This window comes from Lepus europaeus, chromosome 12, assembly GCF_033115175.1.
Source record: "Lepus europaeus isolate LE1 chromosome 12, mLepTim1.pri, whole genome shotgun sequence".
NCBI classification, from domain to species: domain Eukaryota; kingdom Metazoa; phylum Chordata; class Mammalia; order Lagomorpha; family Leporidae; genus Lepus; species Lepus europaeus.
The window spans coordinates 10,436,452-10,456,436 of record NC_084838.1 but is presented as its reverse complement, the minus strand read 5'-3'; the positions used below and the strand labels follow the sequence as shown (position 1 = coordinate 10,456,436).

At 58.0% G+C, this 19,985-nt stretch overlaps 1 protein-coding gene across 8 annotated transcripts in view; it reads right to left on the bottom strand.

The window, feature by feature from the left end:
* The window catches only part of DENND1A (DENN domain containing 1A), a 566,150-nt gene that overhangs the window by 20,003 nt on the left and 526,162 nt on the right, over positions 1-19,985 (bottom strand). For 7 of the 8 annotated variants that reach the window (XM_062207587.1, XM_062207591.1, XM_062207594.1 and 4 more), the window contains one exon: positions 1,255-1,311. The exons of the other annotated variant lie outside the window; for it this stretch is intronic. In XM_062207587.1, the coding sequence (XP_062063571.1) occupies positions 1,255-1,311 (57 nt within the window). The remainder of the gene's footprint in view (positions 1-1,254; positions 1,312-19,985) is intronic. 8 annotated transcript variants of the gene reach the window in all.

Below are 19,985 nucleotides of genomic sequence, written 5' to 3'. Positions count from 1 at the left end.
TCCCACAGACAGAAGTGGGGCTCATGGAGCTTCCAGCCTTGCCCGGGGTCACACAGTGTCAGCATTCGCGCCTGGCTCTGCTGACTCCCCAGGTCACGCTCCTAACCTCCGCACTAAGATGCTCAGTGCATCGCCCAGGGTCCGGCCCTGCAGGCGCTTCCTGTGACAGAGTGGGAGCCGTCCAGCCTTTGCCGGCTGGCTGGGTGACAAGGGAGTCGGTCATGTAGTGTGGCTGGAACTCCAGACTCAGGGCCCTCCTATCCCTCCAACTGCCACACACGGCGGCGAAGCAGCTCCAGGGAGTGTCTGCATCCGCCCATGGAGCAGCTACCCAGTGGGTGCTGGGGGCAGGCACCACACGTTCAACACAGACACGTGGTTCAGCCCAGCTTCTATGCCCTTGAGAGATGGAACTGGACGTGCGCACTGTGGAGGGCAGGACGGGGCGGGACACCCGTTTGTGGGGTCCTCCCATCACGGCTGGCCCCTTTTCCAAAGCCGTGGAGTGGTGGCTGTTGTGAACTCCTGCATTGGTCGTCAGCCCTCACCAACCAGTGCTGGCAGGTTCCCCACACACATGCAACTGCTTGGGTTATTACAGTCGACACTTAGCACGGCACCCACGCCCAGGACTTGCCCGCGGCACTGCTCTTTAAGCACGGGGCGGCTCACCCACTCTGTTCCCTGACTCTGGCGGGTCAGCCGCGTTGTGTCCTGCGTGTTCACTGCACTTGGTGCTTCACGTGGGAAGGTGGATCTCCACGTGTGGCCCCTGTCTGCTTCTGAGCCGGCCCTGTATTCTCTGGGTGCAGCCTCTGTTCCCAGGGAGAGGACATCAATTGCATTTCCAAATCAAGACACAGCGGGAGCGAGCTCCCTGCTGCTGGGCTTAGGCTTCTTTTGCGGTGGGGCTGACGCATCTGGAGCCAGGCTTTTAAAGCTCATTGGCTGGAAACACAGCTCCCCGCCACAAGATGCGCTCCAACGATGCACACCCAGCACACACGGCACACAGCGGCCCCCACGACCCACGGCTCTGCCCTTCCAGCCGCTGGGCTTAATGAGAAAAAGCGGACAGAAGCCCGGAAAAATGCAAGTTCAGGCTCATGCCACGCAGAGAGGGAAGCTGAAGAAACCCGGCTCCCGGATGTCTTTGGCCAGGCAGGAGAGTCCACACTCCCGGGGTTTAGTGAGGCCGGGCACAGAGGGCTCAGGCAATGTTAGGCGGGGACAGCAGGACCACCAGCTACTCACGGGCCTCCAGCGCTGGATCTTGGGAGGCGGCGGTCGGGTGGGACGGTGTCTTTGTGGCTGCATTAAAGTGGAAACTGCAGGCGTCAGTGTGCACCGAGATGGTTCTCGGAGCATTTCCGCATGGGGACTGGGGGACAGCGTCTCTAGCTACCCAAGCCAGCGCCACAGGGCCGTCCTTGCCATCTCCCCCTCCCTCACCCCTACCTTCCCTACTGGCCTGGGTACCCTGCTCTGATCTCTGTCATTCTCCACATGGGACCAGGGGACACTCTGCAATGCAGGGTCACACAACACGCCACACCCAGTTGTAAGACCTCAGCACTCCCTAACATCCAGCCTCCACCAGCCCACCCAGGGCAGCCCCTTAAGTGGCCCCGAGCCTTTATGCCTTGTCTCTGGCCTGCCCCTCGGGGTGCAATGACCTAGCCCACCCCACCCAGCCTGGAACATGTGTCCTCATCCTTTGAGACCTTGTTGGGGTGAGGCACTGCCCCCAGGGCTCCCACTGACCAGTACTTCCTGTGACGTGGGACTTTGTGGGAAGTGTCTTGGCCCTCCACCCCATCCATGGCTATGCTCTAGATGTCTGGATCCTTGAGGGATTCACCCCCATATTTGCAGAGGGGCATGTGGCACTTGGAAAAGAAAATACCTGCTTGGCTTTTGAAATCGTGATTTGAACCATAACCTACAGAGCCCCTTATCTTAAAAGTCCAGCTCTGTCCTCGCACAGCCTGCACACCTGGATGCACCGGGCAGGTGTGGAGATGGGTGGGCAGGGTAATGCGAGTAAAAATCCAGGCACAGGCATTTGGTGTGGTAGTTAAGATGCCGTGTGGCACTCTCATGTCTCACTTCTGAGTACCTGGGTTTGGGTCCCACCTCCACTCCTGAATCCAGCTTCCTGCTTATGCACACCCTGGGGGGCAGCAGGTGATGGCCCAAGTAGTTGGGTCCCTGCCACCCAAGTGGGAGACCCAGATGGAGTTCCCAGCTCCTGGCTTTGGCCTGGCCCAGCCCTGGCTGTTGCAGGCATTTGAGGAGCAAACTAGCAGATGGGAGATCTCTCTTTGCCTTTCTAAAAACACACACCGCAAACAAACCCACTTGAGAGGCTTCCAATCGCTCCTGCCTTTGTCACTCAGTTCATGATGATACATTGCTCTCTGACAAAGTCTAGTCCTGGCCTGGACAACAGAGGAGGCAGTGGCTGCATGAAGTGATTCCACACGAGTGCCATAGGGCACCAGCATTGTGGTATAGCGGGTTAAGCTGCTGCCTCTGATGCCGGCATCCCATATCAGCATCGGTTTGAGGCCCAGCTGTTCTACTTCCAAGCTAGCTCCCTGCTAATGCACCTTAGAAAGCAGCAGAAGATGGCTCAAGTCCTTGAGCCCCTGCCACCTACATGGGGGACCTGGAAGAAACTCCTGGCTTTGGCCTGGCCCAGCCCTGGCTGTTGCAGCCACTTGGGGACTGGACAGCAGATGGAAGATCTCTCTTTCTCTATTTCTCCCTCTCTCTCTGTAGCTCTATCAAATAAGTAAAATAAATCTCTAAAAAAAGTGCTATAAGCTCAAATTATGTACTATATTACAGAGACTCAGTGAGTGAAAAGAATGTGAAATACATAATTTAAATTTTTTTCATTGATTACATATTAAAATGATACTTGCGATATATTGGATTAAATTTACTCTGAAAAATAATTTAACTTGTTTCTTTCTAAGTTTTACTTATTTATTTTCATTTTATTTGAAAGACCAAAAAACAGAGACAGAGAGAGACAGAGAGAGAGAGAGAGAGACAGAGAGAGAGAGAGAGATCCTCCATTCACTGGTTCACTTCTCAAATGCTCACAATAGCCGGGTCTGGGCCAGCAAAAGCCAGGAGCCCAGAACTCAATCCAGGTCTCCCTGTAGGTGGCAGGGATCCGTTCCTGAGTGTGCTGCTGCCTCCCTAGGGTGTGCGGCAGCAGGAAGCTGGAATCAGACATGGAGCTGGGACTGGAACCCGGCACTCAGATATGATGGGATGTTCAGGCGCTTCAGTTGTGCCAAATGTGCTCAGTGCCCATCCCTCTTTTTAAAAATAGCTGTTTATTGAAACGTTTAGAACCACCTGGGACTCATTTTCTCTGCACAGTGTTGACTTAGGGGTACACTTGGTGGGAGTGAGACTCTGATCTCTAACCTGCCTGGCTCCCAGAGGGGAGGCCGCATGCCACAGGCACCCTTGGATCCCTGGTGCCCAGCACGAGGCCTGCCATAGGGGCCTGAAGGACGCTGGCAGGGAGACCTGGTGGAGGGTGGGGCTTCCTCGTGGCCCAGCTTGTCTGGTAGAAATGCACTGTGGGTTCCTGGAACCCACGCCACCGGCAGGGAGTGAGGGCTGACCTGACCTGTGCCTGGCGACCCAGCTCTGGCTGAGGGCTGGGGATGCTGCCTCAGAGGTGGGCATGGATGCCACATTTCTTTCCCTCCGTGGCTTCCAGGAAGTATGGGGGCACAGGGGAACACAGCACCCCAGTTCACACTGCTGGTGAGGAAGAGAGGACGGGGTGGTCCCTGCTCCACGGTGTGCAGGCTGCTGCCCTCGGGCCGGATGCCCCTTCTCAGGCCTTCCCACCACCCCTCTGCAGCTTTTTACTTCCTGACTTAGTTATTTGAAAGGCAGAGAGACAGAGATAGCCCACGTGTTTGTTTGGTTTTTTTTTTCACTCAAATGCCAGCAAGAGCTAGGGCACAGGCCTAGCCAGGCCACAGCCAGGAGCCAGGAACTCAATGCAGATCTCCCACATGGGTGGCGAGGGCCCAAGTACCTGAGCCGTCACTGCTGCCTCCCAAGGTGTGCATCAGCCAGAGCTAAGAGGGAGTGGAGCCAGGACTCAACCTGATGAGGGACGCAGGCATCCCAAGCGTTGTCACAACTACTGCACCTGACACCTGCCCCCTCCTCCTGGGTGACCGCGTTCTACAGGCTCCTGTCCCCACTGCTTCTCGTCTTGGGCCCTGGCTCTTCCCGACCCTGCTGGGAGCAGTGAGCAGAGCTCAGGAGGCAGCTTCCGGCGATCACACAATCTCACACAGCCCAGCTCCCCATTTACTCCCTGGGCTACTCCAGCCATCACTGCACCCCTGCCGCCTCCCAGCCCTCACCCGTGGAGCGCAGTGACAGCACCACCCGCCCGGGAGGGCTGGGACAAACCCGGCAGCGCTCCAGGCTCTCCGCGCGGTTCGGCCCAGATGTCGGCGACTGTGACTGTCAGCAGGCTTCCCTACCCCCAACCTCTACACCTGTTCTAGAGAAGACTTAAAGAGAACTCGCGCCCCATCATACCACCTGCACGGTCCCAACAGCCCAGGGGAAGGCTGTCTTCCGGGAAACACAGCTGGGGGACACGTGGTGTGTAGGGAAGGGCTTTTCCCGGCCAGGCAGGAGTGGGAAATGCTGCCTGCTCTCTTGCTCCCTTCGGAGTCTTACAAATTCCGCCCCCCCCCCCCACCCCAGCCAGACCAGGAAAAAAACCCATACATGCTTTTCAGTAACTGTCCTGCCTCCCAGAGTCACTACCCCTACAATACCTGTTACTATCCCCTAGAAGATGCCACCTGTGCTGTTCAAAGCTTTCTAAACTCTAGGTCCCACACACTGTCTCTGGCACATGCATCCCCCGTGCCCCCAGTCTGCAGCAACGGGCTGTCACCATCAGCCCACTCATTTTTCTACTGACCCTGGGCTCTAGCGCAGTCCTTGGTGCCGGACAGGGGAGCAGCAGATTTCCGGCCTCTACTTCCCAGCACGTGTAAACTGAACAACTGTCTGTTCTCTGGCTTCTGCAGTGAGCTTGTTTTCCTGGGATGGTCACTGGGAAGTGCTGCTCTTCTGCAACGCTACGTGTGAGTGGTCGGAGGAAAGCACCTCCTGGCTGAGCCCCGCCCAGAGGCTAGCGGAGAAAGCCCGGGGCATCTACAGACACGGGGAAAGGGGCATGTGCTGCCCACGTCCTGATGCGGCCAGAGACAGAAAAACAAAACCCTGCAAGAGCAAGCAGCAACAGGAAATCACGCTGCCTGTCTGACATCCACGCAGCAACAGGAAATCACGCTGCCCGTCTGACATTCGCGGCGTCTTCCCTGCAAGCTGTCAGCGGCAAGGCATCAGCCACCAGAGGATACGGACAGGGAGAGGGAGCTGCATGCGCTAACTCTGGACAGACTCTGGTGCTGGAGCATGGGGCGGGGACACGGGGAGGGCAAGGGGACCTCCCAGGGAGTGTGCATTAAAGCTGCCCCGGGGAGGGGGCTGGCGCTATGGCAAAGCAGATCGGACCACCACCTGCAGTGCTGGCATCAAATATGGGCGCTGGTTCGAGTCCCAGCTGCTCCACTTCTGATCCAGCTCTCTGCTATGGCCTGGGAAAGCAGTGGGAGATGGCTCAAGTTCTAGGGTCCCTGCACCCACGTGGGAGACCAGGGAGGTGCTCCTGGCTCCTGCCTTTGGATTGGCACAGCTCTGGCTGTTGCGGCCATCTGGGCGGTGAACCAGCGGATGGAAGACTTCTCTTTCTCTCTCTCTGCTTCTGCCTCCCTGTAACTCTGCCTTTCAAATAAATAAGTGAATCTTTTTTTTTTTTTCTTATTTGAAAGAGTTACAGAGAGAGGTAGAGCCAGAGAGAGAGAGAGGTCTTCCATTCTGTTGGTTCACTCCCCAGATGGCCGCAACAGCCGGAGCTGAGCTGATGCGAAGCCAGGAACTAGGAGTTTCTTCTGGGTCTATCACGTGGGTGCAGGGGCCCAAGGACTTGGGCCATCTTCCCCTGCTTTCCCAGGCCATAGTAGAGAGCTGGATTGGAAGAGGAGCAGCCAGGACTTGAACTGGCGCCCATATGGGATGCCGGCACTGCAGGCTGGGGCTTTAATCCACCGTACCATAGTGCAGGCCCCATAAATGACTGGGAAAAGGAGGAAGGGGGTGGTTCTGCTGCTATCAGGATGCCTGCCATGGACCGTGCAGGCCCTGGGGACCAGCACTGAGTGGGGGGACAGGCAGGCACCTGAATGACTACCGGGGACTGGATGCCAATCGTAGGGGCTGCAATCTTAGGTTTTGGGCACTAGAATATTCAGCCTGCAGGGAGCCCTCCTGGATGCACCATGGAGGTAGGACCCCAGGCCCAGTTTGCTGGCTGGGTGACTGGTCATCTGGCAACTCTTGGGCCCAGGTGGAGTGGATGGCAGTGTATGACGGCATCCACAGAGGGCCAGGGGCACAGTGCATGCCCCCGAGAGGAAGCTTCTGTCTCCCTGCAGGCTGCAGTTTCCCACACATGCTGGGGGATGCCAGCTGGGGACACAGAGAGAAGAGAGCCGAGTTCCCAGGGGACATCTGGGACAGGTCATATGGGTGAGTGGTGGGCAGTCTGGGTGGGAAGGGAGGATGAAGAGAGAAGCTGGGACAGAATCAACTCAGAAAGTTACAGCCATTCCCAAAAGGGGGCCCCAGAGCTCAGGACGCTGCAGCTGGGACCACGTGAATGTGGGAACCACGAGAGTGCAAGGTGTGGCCAGAGAAGTCTGCAGCGCCGCCGGGAGTCGGTGGCGGCCAGGTCCGCTGGGCCAGGGACCATTCTACCTTGCCCCCCGACCCCTAACACTTTTTATTTATTTGAAAGGCAGAGTTACACAGAGAGGGAGAGACGCACAGGTAGATCTTCTGTCCACTGGTTCACTCCCCACATGGCACTGCGCCCTGGCTTTAGGCTGGCGCAGCCCCAGCCGTGGCAGCCATGTGGGGAGAGAACCCTCAGCTCCCTGGCTGGGCTGGAATGTCACTGCACCGGCTGCTGTCTCTCAAGTTAGTTAAGAATGATGGGGCTTTGGGCCATCTGTCATTGAGAAGAGCGCAGTTCAGTGCCGACTCCTCCGGGCCGGGGCGGTGGAGGTTCCGGTGGCCTGCACGGCACGCTGCCTTCCGGATGGTCGCGGCTAGAGGGGAGCAGAATTCCCGTGGCAGCCTAGGATTTCTGCTGCGGTCACGGGACCACGACTCGGGGGCCCGGGCCTCTGAGGAGTCAGAGACACGGTCCTCATCCGTAAGGAATGGGTAGTCTAGGGGAAAACACCTTCCCTTTATGTGCAGAGGCTGCTCCTGGGCTACAAGCCCGACACACACATTTGGGGTTAGCAAGACGTGGCGTCACGTCTCTGCGCTCTCGTTTTCCAGTTGAGTTCCGTTTTGGCTCTGCCTCTCAGGCGAGTTCTTGAACCCCAGTCTGAGTTAACTCTTCCATAGAACAGAGAGAACTTCTGAGCCACACGCGCCGGGGAGGAGGCCCCCAGGGCGCGGTCCTGGAGTCCCGCGGGTGAGGTGGGACCGTGTGGTCCTCGGTCTCCTCGTGGAGCTCACAGCTGTCCCCAGAGGGACAGCTTCCCACGGGCAGGTGCCGCCAGCGAGGCGCCTTTGAAGTCCCTGGGATGGCAACGGCGATCTCTCCCACTCGTACGATGTGTTTCCCGTTCAAAGCACCTCCACGTCTCTTCTTCCCTTTGAGCAAGTCAGACAAGGACTACTTCCAGTTTAGAGATAGGGAACGGGAGGCCCAGAGAGGTTAAGGGAGTAGCATGAGGTCACACAGCGAGGTGTTCTTGGCTCGCTTTGCTGTACCTGCCAACTACAATTTCCCAAAGTCCTCTGGGGTCCTTTCTGACATGGCGTTTCTAATCCCTGTCCCTCCCCTCGTTAGCGATCGCTGCCTTGCAGAAGAGGCTGGCGAGAGGGTGACTGATGTCTCCTTCCGTTCTTGAGCATCTTTTTCCGGTACTTTCCAAAGGAGGCGTGAGGTCACGTGCTCATTCACTCAGCAAGCAGCGGAGTACACTCTGTGCCAGGGACTGGCGGGGGAGGGCGGTTTCCGGTGGGACAGAGGGACGCCAAGGTGTGTGTAAGGGCTCCTGATGGGGTGCAGGAGCACTACCCAGCAAGTCTTGAGTGAGGCTGACTCTCAGGAGGGGCAGGTGGGGCTCGAAGAGGGCCTGGAAGGGCAGGCTAAGACCTATTGATTTTCTTCTGAGCTCGGTGAGGGGAACAGCACCCAGGACACAAGGAGAGAGACCTTGCTGGCCTCGGCGCGGGAAATGGCAGTGAGGAGAATGGCCAGCTGGGCCTGACGCACAGACACGCCCCTCCCCACAGGGGTCTGCCCAGGGCCCACGTGGTCACCTCCTGGGCGGCACCCAGCCCCACCACTGCTGGAGACGTGAACACGAGAGAGGGGAGGGCCCCGAGCGTGACCTGTGGGGGGGGGGGCCCGGAGAGGACGGGGGCTCTTCGGTCGCTGCCAGTCTCTGCCTGGCCCCCACTGCTGGTCTCCGTCAGCGGGGTCAGTACACTCATCAGACGCGAAAGCCACCTTTAGGAGGACAGCATCTGATTTGCAGTTAATTTGTTGATGCAGCAAAACACATTGTTTTCCAAAGGTCAGGAGGGGAAGCCATGTTGGAACAGCAACTTAATTACCTGGGTGGCACGGGCGAGGGGGTACCCCGCACGGGGCTGGAGGAGTTTGGAAAATGACTGCCTGGCACAGACTTGGGGGTCCCTCACGCCTGGGAGCCACTTCCTGCCTGCCTGCTGGCACACTTCCTAGCTTCTGGAATGAGGCTGCTACCCCACATCAGAGACCAGGGGAGGCAAAAGGATCTGTCCGAGGATGTCCGGAGTGAGGAGGTGATGGGCCGGCACTCAGGAGAGGTCCACGAGCTCGCACCAGGTTAACCAATCATGAGCCGGGGCAGGGGTCCTCTGCTGTCTGGGCAGTGCGCGTGGGATAGGTGGCAGTAGGTTAGGAACGGATCATGGATTCGCTCCATCCCCGGTAGGACTGGCCCTGTGACAGCCCTGCGAGGTCAGGCTGAGCTGGCCCATTTCATTGCCGGGTAGGTGGCACACAGAGGTGAGGGGACAGGTGAGACCCCAAGTGGCAGGGAGGTGCGGGTATGAAGGTGGAAGACAGATGGCTTTGCTGAAGCCCTAGGGCAGCGCCGCCTCCTGACAGCTGGAGGGGGTGGGCGTGCCTGCGGGCAGCTGCTGCCCGAGAGAGCCAGCTTGGCCTCCAGGGCTGGCCCTTCCCCGACAGACACCTGCCTGGCACAAGTTGGGGAGGTCCTGGGGTCCCGCCCTGGGGTTCCTCAGTAGGACAGGAGGCTGGGGATGGAGAGGGAGAAGAGACAAAAGCCGCAGTTGAGCCCGGACGCTGCTTAACGAGCCCAGAGTTCACCTGGTTAATTTTCCCGGCTAGTAGCCACATCAATGCTCTGACCTGCGCGGGAACCGGGCCCGGTTGGGAGGGAAGGACAAAGCTCTCTGCCGCTTCATAAAGGGCCTCTGGGCTGGGAGCAAGGCTCCTCTGCTCTTCGGGACTGGAAATCTGCTATTATGCAAGGTATGGAAATAAAAGAGGCCTTCCTTTGATATGCCTCCAAAAAGGCGAGCATTGAAGTGGTATTTTTGTGGAGTGTCTCCTTTGAAATGCCCAACCAGCTCTCTCAGGCTCGGCTCTCGCCTGTCCTCAACTCCCGCCGTTACATGCAGTCCTCACCGTCCACCCTCCCCACGGCTCAGCCTGCTTGTCGGGGGGTTGGGATCAAACGCTCGCGTCTGCGTTACGGTTTCGGCAGGGATGGATGCAAAGGGATGGATGCAAAGGACCGGCCCGGGGGTCTGTGGTTCGGCAGGGCATCCTCCCCAAGAGGCCAAGGACCCTCATCTTGGAGAAAATGCTCCCTGCAAAAGCAAGGCCTCCCTTCGGGGTGCCCTGGACGGGTCACGCCTTACTCATGATACTCAGGTGGGCCGGGCAGCTCTGGGATAGAGACTCTACTAGACTCCCATTCTACAGACCGGGAGGTGAGGCCTCTCACGCATGTTCACGCCTCCCAGTGGGCACACCGGAGGGCCTAGGCCCCAGATCGAGGGTGCCCTGTGGCCCACGAGCTGCTGCCCTGAGGTACCACTGTGAAGGCCACTGGAGGCGGCCCTGGAGGATGGCGTGCCTGCCGCGGGGCCCGGGAGAGTGGGCCTTGGCACAGGGTATGCTCAGGTCTTGGTGCTCCCCTGTTCCCGCCAGGCCCTTCTCTCCAGCGGGGCCAGTGCCGCGCTGAGAGCCATTTCAGCCTGGTCCCGGCGAGCCGTGCGTCTCTGCCCAAGGTTGACAGGAGTAGTATTTTGTAGTGGTGCTGGCTAATTTGTAGTGGCATTTGTGGTTTGAAGCCTTGTCAAGATCCCTGATTGCTCCCCGTGCAAGGAGCCTGGCTGACGGGGAAGTTCACAAGCTGAACAAAAGCGGCGCGGCAGCTGCGAGGGAAGGCTGCGTGGGGGCCGGGCGACCCTGGCCGCTCGGGACGGAGAGGGGCGGGCCAGCGGAGGGGTGGGGGAAGGGGAGTCTTTTGTTTTCAGTCGTGTGCAGGTGCACGGTCTGAATAGGTGGCATCCCATTGGCGGCCGGAGGTGGGGCCCCAGATGCAGCCAGTGGGCTGGGCAGGGGCAGGCGGCCCTGCTGGCGTGTGCCATGCTTTGCCCGGACAGAAGCGGGACAGAGCATGAGTGATGTCATTAAGGGCACCGGGGTGACATCCGAGGAGGCTACAGGAGGGGAGAGAGTGTCCTCTGATGCCCACAGGGGTGGCTGAGTGTGGGCACCTGCTGTGTACCAGGCTCCTGCCAGGAGCTCTCCATGTAAGGTCTCAGATGATCTCGACAAGCCCGCAGAGAAGGGGACATCCTCACCTGACACACGAAGAAACTGTCCTTCCGTGACACCCGGCACCCAGACGGCAGAGGGGAGGCGTGTGGCCACACGGCAAGGTTGGTCTCTGCGGCCGCCTCACTTTGCCGTGGAGGGTTTACACGGTACACTGGAGGGCCAGGGCTAGCCCCACAAAACCAAGAGCCAATTGTCATCTCTGGAGAGATGTCCACCCCAAACAGAGCACCAACCTGACATGAAAACAACCATCTCCTGTTCTGCAGAAGTATGGGCGAGAACGGCCAGCCCCCTCTGGGAATGGAGTCTGGGGACCCCTCCCAGGCCAGGTGACTCTGACAGCCTGTCCGCATGCCCCTGTGTTTAACAAGCAGCTCAGGCCCCGCCCTTGCCACACAAGCCCCACCCCCATCAGCAGCCCCGCCCCTCTCGGGCCTCTGCCCTCCACAACACCCATACACGCGGTCCCCCGAGCCCTTCCCTTACTTGCCCACTGACAGATCCCCGTGTGCCCCTCCAGGCTGCGTGCGTTCCCCGAGAACCCTCCGCTCTCTTCCTGCATCGGAGGGGCCAGTCATTCCTCCCTCCGTCCCTCCCCCAGGAAGGGGACTCCTCGAGGGCTCACATCTGGACCCCTGGTGCCTGGCACACACGGTGAGTGCAAAGCCAACGCTCGCTCAAGAGAGAGGCGCAGCAGCGCCAAAGTACGTGCGAGGCCACGGCCGAGTGCCTCAACTGTGCCACACAGCTGGCGGCTGTCCCATCGTTCCAGTCACTTTGTCCCCAAGACTGGCAACCTTCCTGGCATGCTTCTGATCAGGCAAAACTCTCAACCTAGAGGCGCCCGAGCCTGACAGGCTGAGCCCCAGGGCCATCCCCCCAAGCAAGAGGCTTTTTGGGTGGAATGCAAACGCCAAGCGCCGGGAAGCTCAGATGTGAAGATCCCCAAATTTCCCCAGTGTGTCTGTTAAAGACAGACAGTCGGCTTCACGAGACAGAGGGGCCGATTTTTTTTTTTTTCTCTCCCCCTTCCCTTGGAACAAACGGATGGAGAACCTGGTTTAAAATTCCTGGACCCTGGAATACATTTCTATCTGTGTCAAAGTCTGCCATCCACCGCCTCAGCAGAGTTTAAAATCCTAGCTAATAGGTTAACAACTGTTTTTCTTCCGCTTCAAATGAAGAATATCAGAAAGCTGGGGGAATATGTAGCTCTCCAATTTGTACGGACTGCACACAGCTCCCTGCAATGTGTGTTTGACAGGACTGACATTTTGTACCGCTGTGAGATGGGAAAACGTGTGACATTTTTATTCATGGTGGCGTACGCCCTTGTAATGATCAGCTCTGGTCGATGTGCTTACCGCAGCAGCCCCTGAGCCCTCGGAGAACAAACAGGAGCCCAAGGTGCCAGCAGTTCGACTGCCTTATTAAACACCGCCAGGATCCTAACGAAGACCAACTGCTGGAAAATCTCACTGTCAAATCCTCAAGGACATTGTCAGCGCACAGCTAACTGCATATATTTTTCATTTAAAATACTGAAATCCAGTATTGTACCATTACAGCCGAGGGGAGGGGCGCCCGCTCCAGCGGCCATTCTGTCAGCGGCTTCTTCGGAGCCCCAGATGCTGCAGCCGGATGCCCGGCGGGGTCCGGAGCTCAGAAAGGGGCGGTGGGGATGGCACACGGACTTCCCGAAAACCCAGCCCCACCTTCGGGGGCACCGCCTGGAAGTTACGGGGCTCTCACAGTCACAGTGGCTCAGGAAGTCGACTTGCCTGCTCCTTGCGCAGGGTGAGGCGAGGCTGCATAATTAGGAAATCCGTTCCCCCCTCCTCCCGCCCCCCTGCCAGCCATCTTCCCGCAGGTACGGCCCATTACATCCTGCAACTTGGTGCTAATCAGCCTTCTGCTCGGCGCCAGACCTTAAGACATCTGCGGGAACACACGGCCGCCATAGGTGTCACACCGTGGCAGGAAGGCTGCGTGGCGGGGGCCCACCTGCCATCTCGCCGCTTGCTTCAATTCAGAGGCCTCAAGGTCAGCGAGCAGGAAGACGCCCTCCCTTCGCCCGTCCACACTGATGGACGGGAGCCAATCACTCGGCAGGCCCTCGGAGCTTTGCGCGGTTGTTAAACTAGGTGATTTGGTTACGGTTGTCCATGCTAATGTATCAATATGTTTATTTGTAAATATGTATTATTTATACAGTGCCTCCATTTCCATACTGCAGCCCCGGTACACCCAGACACTCTCTGCTATTTATTTATGGGGTCCTTGGCGTAACGGGCCTAACAAGGAACCTGTGTGGGGTTCTTGAGGGTTTGTAACAACCCCGTAAGCGGCTGGCGTGCCAGCTGCAGGTCCACCCTCCATCATGGGTGCAGGCTTGCATTTTAAGGGGCTGCCCGTAAAGTTGCTTTAGCGAGACAACATACATCATCCTTGGTGGAAATGACCCAGGACACTCAAGAGCTGGTGGGCTGGAGAGTAGGAGCCGCAGGGGTCTGCAGCCGGGCTGGGGACCAGGAAGCCAGGTGTGTCCTGGTGCCCCCAGGACCTGCAGACAGTGTAAGAAAGGTGGTGAGGGTGCAGGGAGCTGTGCCCGGCTTCCTCCATGCAGGCCATCCTGCCCTCTGCAGAACCTGTCACCCTGGGTGGCAGAGGGCCGGGTCCGCCGAGCCTGCACACCCCTGGAGGACACCCCCTTCATCCCAGGCTGACCCTCAAACCTCACGAGAGCATGGTGGCTGGGTAAAACCAACGCTGCTTGTGCCCAGCCTTGCGCCATCCTACTGTGAACTTCAACAGCTCCACGAGGGGCCTCGGCTGCCCACCGACCTCTACTCTTTTAGCCTCCCATCGTCACCCCCAGGCACACTAAGCCACCAGGCCAGGCTCCCGCTAGGTCTTGTCTGGACATGAGCGGCACCATCAGTGTTCTCCCTGCCTTATCTCCTTCCATCCCTTCCCACGGTGGCCCCAAAGCAAAGGCTCCCAGCCTCTTCCCCTGAATTCACCCCCTCCCTGCCTCCTGGTAGCCCGCAGGGTAGAGTCAAGCTCCCCAATGGCCTGGCCACTGCTCGCGTCTGCACCTGCTGGCCCTCAGTCTCAGGCTCCCGACCTGCTCCATCTTTCTCTGGAAAGTCACTCTCCTATCCTTTGCTTACTATTCTCTTGACCTGGAATTCCCATGCCTTCTGGCTTCGCTTGATGCACAACTTTTCTTTCTAGATCCAGCTGAGACGTCACCTCCTCTAAGGAGCCTTCCAGGCTTCCTCAGGCCCCCTCGGGGCCCCTCTTCCACCAGTATGTCGGGTCCACTAGTGTTTCTCTTTCCACAGGGTTTGTTAACCGTCTCTCCCAGAGGCTGAGTGCCATGAAGGCGGGGAGCACAGCCTACTCCTCTGTGACCCTGGAGCCCCGCACGGGGCTTGGCACCCTACAAGGCTTTCTGCCCATGGAGTGAGGGCAGAGGAATGAATGAGGGCATAGAAACACAGCTCAGTTTCTGTCTGCAAGGAATTCCAAGGCTGCGGGACTTCCAATCAGAAAGATGGGAGGAACGCAGGGGAGGAAGAGTCCTTGGCTGGACATCGTGGTCAGGGCCGGGGAAGGAGTTTGCCAGATCGCCCTGGTGCCAAGACTTCCCTCTCCCCACCCCTTTCTCTGCAGAGACAGCAGTCCTAAGGCAGACGCACCTGGGATCAGTCCCCGACCCTCTGCCGACAGCATCCCTACAACAACATCTCGCAAGGTACCCCCTTGCCAAGGCGCACCCTGCCGTCCATGTGGCAACACCTACCATTAACTCCTCAGGGATCTATCTAGGAGGCATTGGCAAGCAGGCATGCCAAGGAGGGCCATGAGGTGGCTGTGACGTTGGAGTCACATGGCTGGTGGGCAGAAATAGACTCAAAAGCTTCCAGGCAGTGCTACTCCCCCACCATGCTCCATACTGGAGGTGGGACAGGTGCAACACTCCTTGGGGAGATGGCCCTTTCGCATGTTCTCTCCTCATCCTCTTACTATTTTTTTTTTAGGATTTATTATTTGAAAGGTAGAGTTATAGAGAGAGGTAGAGACAGAGACAGAGAGAGAGACAGAGACAGACACACACAGAGAGAGAGAGAGAGATCTTCCATCCACTGGTTCACTCCCCAAATGGCTGCAATAAGCGGAGCTGGGCCAATCTGAAGCCAGGAGCCAGGAGCTCCTTCTGGGTCTCCCACATGGCTACAGGAGCCCAAGGACATGGGCCGTTTTCCACTGCTTTCCCAGGTCACAGCAGAGGGCTGGACTGGAAGTGGAGCAGCCGGGTCTTGAACAGGCACCCAAATGGGATGTTAGCACTGGAGCCAGCAGCTCTACCTGCTTCATCACAGCGCTGGCCCCTACTACGTTTTAAAATTTTGTGCAGTATCAACAATATGTGATACAGTATTCCAGAAGACTTGGAAGCAGCCTGATGCGAACCTAACCAGGCAGAAACACTCACCTGGGTTAGGGACACCGTCTGTGCAGGAATCTGCACGTGGCTGCTCGCCAGGGATCTGCTGCCACTGCCCAGCTGCCCAGGGGTCCAGCGAGGCCTCTGAATCCAAATCCACCCCGTGGGCCAGCGGCTTAGGGTCAGACCCTTGGCCCCGCTGGAAGGTGGACACTAGGGGCCAGTGTTGTTGTACAGGGGGTTAAGCTGCTATCTGCAATGCTGGCATCCCACATGAGCACCAGTTAGAGTCCTGGTTGCTCCACTTCTGATCCAGCTCCCTGCTAATGTGCCCAGAAAAGTAGTGGAAGATGACTCCAGTGCTTGGCTTACTGCCACCCACGTGGGAGACCTGGATGAAGCTCCTGGCTTCAGCCTGGCCCAGTGCTGGCCATTGCAGTCATTTGGGGAATGAACCGTTAGATGGATGATCTGTCTCTCCCTCTCTCTGTAACCCTACCTTTCAAAGGAAGGAGGGAAGAGAGGGAGGGAAGGAGGTGGGCATTCAGAAGGGCAGCCCCCATGTGCTTTTTTTTTTTTTTTTTGACAGGCAGAGTGGACAGTGAGAGAGAAGAGAGAGAGACAGAGAGAGAGAGAGACAGAGAGAAAGGTCTTCCTTTACCGTTGGTTCACCCTCCAATGGCTGCTGTGGACCATGCTGATCTGAAGCCAGGAGCCAGGTGTTTCTCCTGGTCTCCCTTGTGGGTGGCACTTGGGCCATCCTCCACTGCACTCCCGGGCCACAGCAGAGAGCTGGCCTGGAAAAGGGGCAACCGGGACAGATTCCAGCACCCCGACTGGGACTAGAACCCGGTGTGCTGGCGCCACAGGCAGAGGATTAGCCTAGTGAGCCGCGGCGCCGGCCCCCATGTGCTCCTACCCTCATGGGAAGGTACCCAGGTTCCCACAGACTTATTCTTGGGATAAAGCCTAGTTCTGTGAGGCTCGGCCAGGAAGTGAGAGAGAAGCAGAAGGAAGTGATGCTGGCCTCCACAGCCACCTTCATCCACATTGCTGGATCCCAAATATGCCCCAGACAGCTGGCAGCCATGTGGAATGCCTCAGCAGCAGGTGGAACCAGTGAAAAGGGCTCCGTGAGGGGTGTGGAGAGCCCAGCTCTGGCATCAGGCGGGCTTGGCTTTGAAACTCCCAGCTACCACCTGCTCTGTGACCTTGCACAGGTGTGTACCTCTCTGAGCATCAGCCTTCTGGGGATACTGGTAACTGTGTCGACCTTACAGGGCAGCTGAGGACATCACGTGACATGACGCTTATGGAAGGGGCTGGCTCCGCCAAGGCGAGTCTACGCCATAGCAGAAACCTCCTCAGTCCATCTGACCCCTCGTTCCTCTCCTCTTCCGGTCAGTCCTGGTCAGCTCTTCCCCTGGGCACCTTGTCCTCAGGGGTTGGGGACAGACGGGGTAGGTGACAGGCAGCTCCAGGCCCATGCAGCTGCAGACATGGCGCTGACTCTCGGAGGGGCCTGCTTGTAGGATATAATTTACTGTCGATATTTCACATTTTATTTCCCCTCCCCTACTGGGATAAATTCCCCAGCTTTGGCACTGAGACTTCTAATCTGAGCAAATGCCTCCTCTGGCCCGGCTGAATCACATTCCCTGCTCTCGGCCTGCTGGGCTCAATAGCTCCCTGGCAGGGAGCTGGATTCCGAGCGGCTCCGACACAGCCCTTGAAAGAAATGCTGCTTTCAGTCTCTGGCTGGCGCCCCGCGAGGAGGCCCCACTGCCTCACTGCTGACCGTGGACAGGCTGGGGGATTCAGGAGGCCTGTCACTCACAACACGGCCCCGCCTGCAGGCATTCTGGAGTGGACACCGGCCACCATGGGTTTTCTCTTTCTTCTGCTCTGCGGCCCTGATTGGCTGCCCAAGGGCATAAGAGATGACCCTCATGTCTCCCTTGATTCTCTACCTTTCAATCACTCACTCACCACTCATTCACAACCTAAAGGCTACACCAGGTCCTGTGTGGTGCCAAGGCTACAGAGACGAGGCCAAGACTCCCTGTGTAGGGACAGTGTGTGAGTGCAAGCAGGTGTGGGCTGGCCGTGGCCCAGGGCAGGGGGGAAGGGCTGGGCTTGGAGGAGTGTGGGAGAGCTTGTGTGTGTGGTGGGGGAGCCTGAGCGGGCCCCTAAGGGTTGATGGGATTGCGTCCAGTGGAGTGGAAGAGGAAAGACATTCCTGGCAGCAGAGATGCTAGGAGCTGATTTAACTTGGGGTCCCTCCACCGCCCAGCCCAGGGCCTGGCCAAGAGGAGATGCCCATAGAGAGCTGGTCACTGAGTGAGCACACAGAGGCTGGGCCGCGGCCTGGCAGAGGGAAGGGCAGGGTCTAGCTGGGGAGGGACACGTTGCATGGTGCTCTGTCCTCCCTCCCTCTTCCTGTGATTCGGTTGGCCTTTTCTGGAGACCACTGCTTGGACCCAAGGATTTCAAAGGTTAAGAACTGCCCATTGCAGCCAGCGAGAGGAAGCCAGAGGGGGCTGCCTGGGCTGGGTGCAGGGAATTCTGGGACTGAACATGCACCTTTGCCGCCCATCCCAGGAAAAGTCTCTCTGCCCTTGCTGTGGACGAACAGCGGGGATGGGATGGGGTTGTTGTGGCCAGCGCACGTGCTCCCCAATGAGGTCTGCCGTTGGGGGCGAGGAGCTGCCGGGCATCTCCAGAGGATGCTGGCAAGGAAATCCCCTGAGGGCCACACTGGTGAGCGCCGTAAAGCAAATGAAAGGGGCAGAAGGCACAGCTGGAGGTGTGCCAGAGCCTGATCACCAAGCGCGACCCTGGGCCTTGTCCGTCAGGACTGAGCCGAGCCACGGCTCCCTGAACTCGCAGCCTGTGTCACTGTCGTGTTTCCCCAGATGTGGCACACAGCAGTACAGGTGGTTACATGCTGAACACATGACCTGGGCTTTTGACTTCCGCCCTTCTCTACCCCCAGTCTGGCTGCACTGCAGGCCCCACAGCCAGGACTCTTAGCTCCCACCTCCCAGGGCTGCTGCCTCTCTTCTGTCCCCTCTATCTGGTGCCCTGGTTCACGCCTGACCTTGACTCTCAGCCCGGCATGTTCTCTTGGTTTCCTCACAGGAGCCCCGCACTTTGGGTATGAACCATTCGCTGCTGTCAGACAGGACAATAAGGGGCCGGGACAGGGCGCCCCCCTTGGCCTCTGCACACATCATCAATTTGATCTAGTCCCCCTCTTTTGATATAAGAGTCCCCTGGGGGTCTGGGGTTGTGGCGTGACGGGTTAAGTTGCCGCCTGTGAAACCAGCATTCCATATGAGCACTGGTTCAAGTCCCAGCTGCTCCACTTCCTATCCAGTATCCCTGCCAATGTGTCTGGGAAAGCAGTAGAAGATGGCTCAGGTACTTGGGCCCCTGCTATCTGCTTGGGAGACCCAGATGGAGCTTCAGGCTCCCTGGCTGTTGCAGTCATTTGGGAAGTGAACCAGTGGATGGAAGATCTCTCTCTCTCTTTCTCTTTCTGTAACTCAGCCTTTCAAATACATAAACAAATCTCAAAGGAAAAAAAAAAAAAGGGCGCCCTCTGGTTTCTTTGCCAGAAACTACCATTCTTCACCTCCTAGGGAGGTGCTTCAGCTGGAATCCCTCCTGCAGCCACAGAAACCCTGGGCCACGCCCACTTGTTCAATGGGGCAGGTGATGGGAGCTGGCTCAGGGAGTGAACCCACGCTGCAGGTGGGAGTTACTAGGAAGCAAAGCTTTGCCGCTGGTTTTGCACCTGGAAGAATGTGGTCTGGAGCTGCGGCAGGCATCTTGCTGACTGAGAGCGGCACCAGCAGAAGAGGCAAAGCCAAGAAATGCAACCAAAGCAAAATCGAAAATATACAAAAATTAAAAAAAAAAAAAATCTGGGCCTGCTGACATGACTTGATACCTGGGTCACGCACACCTGAAGCTAACAAATAGCTTCTCTTTGGGGCTTTGCATCTCTTATAACCCAGAGTACCCTCACCGCTGTAGACTTCCAGCACAGGCCATGCCTCTGGCTTCTGGGACGGGGCTGGCACACCTCTTACAAGGTGTCCAATTTTCATTCTGTATTTCACTCGTCCCAATGCACAGGGAAGTTTCCAGCGTGCCTGTCACCCGCTGATGGTGGGTTTGGTGTACGGAGGCCACACCCAGCGTAGGGTGCTCGCTTCCTTGTCTTGGTGCCTTCTGAGGCCTGTGGTCCGCAGGGAAAGCAGGAGCTACGCCTTCCTACAGCCCCGCACCCTGGGGTCCTGGGCCACCTGCCCAGGCTGCTGCACTGGCCGTGTCACCACAGCTCAAGCAGGAAACTGCCAGGCTCTCAGCACACAGCTAGGCAGGAACCCAAGCTTCAGAATGAAAACGTGGCTCTGGATCCTGACTGCTGCTTCCAAGCTGTGTGACCTTGGCTATGGCACCATCCTCTCTGAGCCTCTTCCCAGCCCGGAGAGAGGAGAGATTGGA